This window comes from Fukomys damarensis, unplaced genomic scaffold, assembly GCF_012274545.1.
Source record: "Fukomys damarensis isolate Sample0158 unplaced genomic scaffold, DMR_v1.0_HiC HiC_scaffold_13, whole genome shotgun sequence".
Classification (NCBI taxonomy): Eukaryota; Metazoa; Chordata; class Mammalia; order Rodentia; family Bathyergidae; genus Fukomys; species Fukomys damarensis.
Genome location: NW_022900925.1, coordinates 34,348,538 through 34,354,884, shown reverse-complemented (window position 1 = coordinate 34,354,884; position 6,347 = coordinate 34,348,538). Strand labels below are relative to the sequence as shown.

Below are 6,347 nucleotides of genomic sequence, written 5' to 3'. Positions count from 1 at the left end.
CCGCCCGGAGCGAGCCAGGCTGGGGCCGGCCCGAGGTCCAGGGCCCTAGGACAGCGCAGCATTCTTTGCTCGGACCATGGGGCTGTGCAACCACTGGACTCGGAAGGGAAAATGCCCTCCACCTTCAAGACGCACAAATCAAGTAAGCACGCAGCCGAGGGACAGCAACCCAGAGACCTGAACGCGCGCTCCAGTAAAGACGGCGAAGCGCTTTATTGCCCCCTTGTGGATACGGCCAGTACTGCGGGTGGAATGGAGTCGGCCCCGCCAAGAAATGAGCAAATTGCATATGCAAATTTATGCAAGATTGAGAATTCACCTAGTTTTCCGTGGCCGCATCTATAGCCTTGGAAATAAAACCTGAAGAGTAGACACCAAAATTATGCCACAGTGTCGCCTTCTTTTCAGCCCTACGAGGCGACTAAGCAAGCACGGCAAGATACCGGGCAGAGATTAGGAGCTTCCTCCCGCTCATTTGCATATGCAGTGAGGCGCGGCCTCAAGTCCTTGGCAGAGGGAGCTGGGGTCTCGGCCGTTCCGCTCACCTGTGAAGGACAGGGAGGTCCAGGGCCGGCTCCCAGTGCTGACCGCCGGTCAAGGCGAGGCTCAAGGGCCCAGTTTTTACCTCCCCCGCCCCGTTTCCTATGCCTTCTATGGAATCGCCTCAAGGAAAGTGCAATATTCCGGGTCTCTGCGGAGAAGCCGAGCAGCCTGAAGGGAGCTGGCGCTGGGTGGGGGGCGGCGAGGCGTTGCCCCCCGAAGACACGGGACAGATGTGACAAGCCGGAGGCCTTCTCCAAGGCCAAGGGCCCTCCTAGAGGCAGGCAGGCGTGGCCGCGCAGTGTGCGGGCTGGGCTCTCAAGATGGAAGCAACAGCCTGGGGTACGCAACATGCACACGTGTAGGTCACTGCTGGAGGACAACAGGGCGACCAAACACGAGAAGTGCTCAGGGCAGCACTGAGGAGCCGCTGCCACCGCCCTCTGCCTCTTGCACCCTGTAAACGAGTCCCCATGCCCGGCGGCAGCGGCGGCGCCTCTCAGTGTCCCAGACTCACGCGCAGGCCCGGAGTCTGCGATGGACAGGACGCAGGCTTCAGGAGCGGCCTTTCAGACCCCTGTGCCACGCGCGTTGTAGCGGTGATCACTGAGCACTGATAACTGAGGAAAGGGCGTGAGATCCCGAGTCAGGAAGCGAAGACTTTTGACAGAGGCCGAAATACTCGACAGCTTTCATTCCCTACAAAAAATGGAATTCCATCTCCTCTTTTTAAGGAGTTCCTTTAACTTTTGGAGAATTTAGGAAGCAAGAGACCTGTGCACAACACAACGCAAACCGTGGTTTTGGCTGTGAAACGTTGGCCAGCTGCTAAGACAAGTTTCGGCAATGAGATGCTCACATCACATGCAGAATAGGCTCCGACCTCCTTTTTATTACATCCTTCATATACTGTGCAGCAATCATACTTTTAATATGCATTAGATGAGAACAACTAGAAAAGAAGCAGGGTTTTGAGGGATGGGGGGCAGAGACGAGGGAGGCAGATCAGAAATGGGTAAAGGAGTTTTGTTAAACCCAGAGAGCACTTCTAAATTCGTCTGACTGAAATAGAGTCACGGGCACGACTTGCCATCTGTTTACGGAAGGAGAGGACGCAGGGCGGCGGCGGCTCGAAGGGCCGGCGGGTGCTCAGGAAGACTTCATGGGAGGCAAGCCGCTGGAGGCACCGTGACCTGCAGTCCTGGGGGAAAGAGGGCGGCGGAGAGTGAGGCCAGGGTAACCGGTCCCAGCGCTGGACACGGACCTGCCAGGGTGTAAATAACAGGGAAAAAAGCGACCCAAACACGACATGGAGGAAGAGGACAGAAATGTCCCGAGTTCCCAGCCCAGGCCTGCGCCAGGCTGCAAGGGGAGCGCGCCGGGGCACGGGTGGGTGGCAATTGCTAGACTGGAATCACCAGAGGTAGGAGCTGGACCAGGAAGAGCGAGCCAGGGCTCTGGCTTGTTGAAGGCACTCAGGGAGAGAGTGAGACGGGGGCGAAGGTTCGCTCCACCGTCAAGAAATCAAAAGACTCCAGAACACTGATCGCGTGCGCTACAGCCGACAAAGCAGAAAGGAACCCACATTCACGTCACTTCCGACAACAGCACAGCTTCTACCGAGGCAGGCAGGAGTCTGCGCTCCGAGTACCAACTCTGCGAGGCCGGTCTGACTCCGGGACAGGGTCTGACGCACGGCTCGTTATCTGGTTCTCAGTGAATTCGCTGAAGCCAAAGCTTCAAAGTTGGGACAACAAAGGGCGTCATTTTCCTTTGAGACTTGCAAAGCCTGCCCTCGAAGACAGAGAGAGCCGATCACAAAGTCTATAAAAAGTCTAGAGAGTATAAAAGTAGAGAATAGGAAAGTGGGTGCACCGCATGGCAACTTGTATGGCTTCCGTGGAAAAGGCAGAGGGGTCTCCACTCGGCTTCGTCGAGGTAGTGTCCAGGGCTGCACGGGCAGGTGACACCGGCGGGTCAGCGGGTGCTGTTATTGCATAATAACGCCACCGTCCCCAGTGGCTATGACCTTTCATTCCTGAAAAAATGGCCTCTTGGGACATTTCCTATCTTGGTTTAGGCAAAGGAAATTTAAAACTCAATTTTTTTTTGGTGGAACTGGGGATCGAACTCAGGACCTTGAGCTTGCGAGGAGGCAGGCAGCGGCACCACTGAACTAAATCCCCGGCCCTAAGACTCAATGTTTACTTGCTCAACCTTACAGTCAGAAGAATTCCAGGTGAACTGACTTTTTCAGAATTAGCTGATAAAAGGCTTAAAAGCAACTTATCACTGTTGGCATTAAATACTCTCCATGCAGTCTGAAACGGCGCTGAAGTTTCCATCCTGGGGTCAGCAATGCAGTAAAGTTGCCTTCTCCATACAGTAGCTCAAACGAAAGGATCTTTCAGGTTTGCTTTTTTTTTTAAAACATAAAAAATCCAGGGGCCAGGGATTTAGCTCAGTGGTTCTACTGCCTGCCTCGCAAGTGCAAGGGCCCGAGTTCAATCTCCGGTACCAAAAACACAAAACACACAAAAAACACACACCAAACTGGGTTTTACTAACTGAAATCTGCACGATGGGTAAATATATACGTATGTCTGCAATGTATTTCTATCTCTGCTTCATATCTTAAGATTTAAAAGTGCCAATAATATCAAAATGAAACTGTACACATCCATTCAACAAAAATAAAAACTGGGAGAAAAAAATCTCATAAAGTTTTCCCAGGCTCTCTTTAGAGCATTCTGACTTCCGTTAGTGTGCTAGGGACAAATTCTAGGGGCAGTTCTAACTGTGAGAGCAAGGGACTTCCAACAACTGCAGTTTTGAGAAAAGAAGGTACAACTATGGAATTCTCCACACGCAGCCATTAACCCAGGGCTCTCCATGTACACTTCGGACTAGAAAAGTGCACGGAAGTGATCGGAAGGGATCTGGAGAGGTTTCTTGGGACTGCAGTAAGGTTTTATGCAGACTCTCCATTTGCTGAAAACAAGAATGAAATCATAAATATGTGCAGAAATGAAGCCACATGCTTTAAACTGATCATCTTTTTTGCAGTTGTTCAGAATTTAAAACTTCAGTATGAGCCTACCTCACTCAATCTGAGAAAGCAGCAGCCCCCCTGCACCCGAGACAGGGTCTCCTTACGTAGCTCAGGCTGGCCTTGAACTCACTATATTGTGGCCCAGGCTGGCCTCGACTTCATGGCAATCATCCTGCTTCAGCCTCCTGAGTGCTGAGATTACAGGGGCAGCAGCCTTTTTTAAGGCTAAAAAAGAATTTCTATTTGAATGATACATCTATGAAAAAAGGATAGAAAATACAAAAACCACCGGAAATACAATGCCAACTCAGAAAAGCCCTTGGGGAACCTTCCTCAAATGTGCAACCCTCGCAATGGTACAAGCCCTCGAAGATAGTGTAAAATGAAGTTGCGAGAGCGAGCCTCAGCCTGGTGTCCACGTAACGCTGCAGCGAAAGACACAGTGCAGAGGGGCTGAGGACTCCCACATCTTTTCACAAGCAAGTGAGCAGCCAACCACAGGCGCCATAGCGCACGTGGGGGAGAACACGGCACGACACAGCTCTCCCTTACAGGGACCCCACTCTCCGCCCTGAGCCTGAGCCTTCCGTGCAGGCCTGACGTCGACTGCAGTCCTGCGTTAGTGTCACGACTCCTCCGGGCGTCACTGTTCGTATCTCATGTGATGCTGACGAGGAGCCATCTTCCCCAACACCACAGATCCCAGTCAGGGAAGAAAGCCTGGAAGTTTCCAGATTGTTCCACAACCCATTTCACTAAGAGTTCTACTGTAGGACAATGTCAACTGTTTTTTTTTTTGCTTCTGGGAAAGATGGTGGTGATCTGTTTACTGCTGGTTTTCCTGTGTAGCAGCTATTTTCCTATGGTTATAGTTACTTGAATGAAAAGTCAAAGACAACTACCAGAGAATTTTCCGGGGTATAATCTCAGTATACCTCATGTAATGGTTGATTCAAGGATCTTGTCTAGAATTCAAAATTGTTGCCTAATACTGTAAATTTATTTAGAACAAATAAGGTATAACCAAGGAACTAAGCTATAACGTATCTTTTTAAGAAGTTATTTTAATGTTTAATATTTTAATGCTATGTCTACATAAAAGTGTGGCTTTATAAACTTGTCCTGGAAAGCAGAGGAGACGGTGGTGATCAGGGGAGAAGCCACTCAGGTCACAAGTCACAGTGAGGAATTAACTTCCTTGTCGGCTTGGGTGCCCGGGGGCCCAAAGAATGTACACAATATTTAAAATACTACTGTTTAAAACTTACAGCCAGAACTGGAAGGAAAGTATGTCTGGAGATACTTTTCTGTCTCCTACAGTATCTTCCTATGCATTTTAGAAGACAGAGGCAAAATCTGAAGGAGGAAAGTTAGAATGATTAAACCCAAAAGCCGACAGCGGGTGTAAAAAGAGGGATGTAAGCTCAATGGAGAGTTCCATTTTTCCCTGCTACGGAGCTAATCAGCTGGAAAAGTGCTTGACGCCTATCTGCACATTTAATATTAAAAAACAAAATAAATAAGAGCCAGGCAATGATGTAAGGACCCGAGCAAAGAGTCATGAGGGAATTCAAGGTTTAAAATGGAGGGGCAGTGGGGAAGGACCCGTCCTTGGCACTGTCCTCGGAGGGGGATGAACGCGCAGTGGCAGACACCGCCGAGCCCACGCCCAGCGGATGGAGTCGGCGCCGCCCGCCCCGGGGCCCTGGCTCTGCGGGCCGAGGCTGCACCGACCCAAGCGGAAGTGAGGCGCAGGCGCGCTCTCCCCCGGCTAAGGCTGCCGGCCCATCGGTCACCTGCGGCGCTGCAAGACTGGGGCTGTCCCTGCTCCACATCAACGGTGTTAAAATCGCTCAGTTGTGGACAGCAGACATTTCCAAAGTCATCCAAGTTTCTCAGCCCTACCGCAAATCATGTTTGAGATTTGTTTGCCACTTTAGCTTCTCATAACAATTCTTACAACAAAAACAAAAACAAAAAAAACAACAACCACCTCAAAACGAGAGCCTCCAGTTTGCGTCCCGGAACGGTTGCCAGGAGGGCCGTTCCTAAGCAGTGAGCAGCAGATGTGAGCGCCCCCTCATTTCCAGACCCGGGCACCCGCGGCCGCCCTGGCGCCCTCCACACGCCAGTCTCTAAAGCACCTTTGAGTTGTACGGGTGTAAGAGTAACTTTGAATTATAGAAGTTATAGGTATCTTTAAGAATCACATTTTGATGATTATAAATTTTTTTCTATTTTACAACATAGGTTCAGCTACACTGAAAAATTACACCGCTTATTGAAATACATTTCATCTTAGAAACGGGCTACTAAAGAAGTCTATACAAAAACTCTAAAATAATTTCTGTAGTAAAATAAAGAGTGCGTTAGGAGAGCTACACAAAGAAGAAAATTTCCATCTTTCTCTATAATGCTTGATTATACCGCGAATCGGAGCCGGTGCCCACGGCGGAAGAGAATTCATTACAATACACAGTGATACAATTAATGCTCTGGGTTAACCTCACAGCCTTCCCGATTAGTACAAAGGAAACCGGGCTACCTCCTCTTTGAGGAGAGGCCCAGGGTATAAAAGCAAGCATACCTCATCAGCTGATATGAAATTATAAAATCCCGTAAGTTGGAGTATTTGAAATTTATAAAAGTCATCAGAAAACGCGAGCCCACTGGGCTTCAGTTCGGCGGTTCCCCTGGTTTCAGGACAGTCCTCGCGAGCCGAGGGCGTCCCGGGCTCGGTCCGTCCGCGTCCGCG

General features: G+C 50.1%; 1 protein-coding gene across 1 annotated transcript in view; it reads right to left on the bottom strand.

Moving 5' to 3' along the window:
- Nucleotides 1-1,039: 1,039 nt before the first annotated feature.
- Znf652 (zinc finger protein 652) overlaps nt 1,040-6,347 on the bottom strand; it is a 17,920-nt gene continuing 12,612 nt past the window's right edge. The window contains exons 6-9 of the mRNA XM_010620320.3: nt 5,211-5,416; nt 3,953-4,017; nt 1,631-1,741; nt 1,040-1,072 (exon numbers count right to left, since the gene is read on the bottom strand). Coding sequence (XP_010618622.1) covers nt 1,040-1,072; nt 1,631-1,741; nt 3,953-4,017; nt 5,211-5,416 — 415 coding nt within the window. The remainder of the gene's footprint in view (nt 1,073-1,630; nt 1,742-3,952; nt 4,018-5,210; nt 5,417-6,347) is intronic.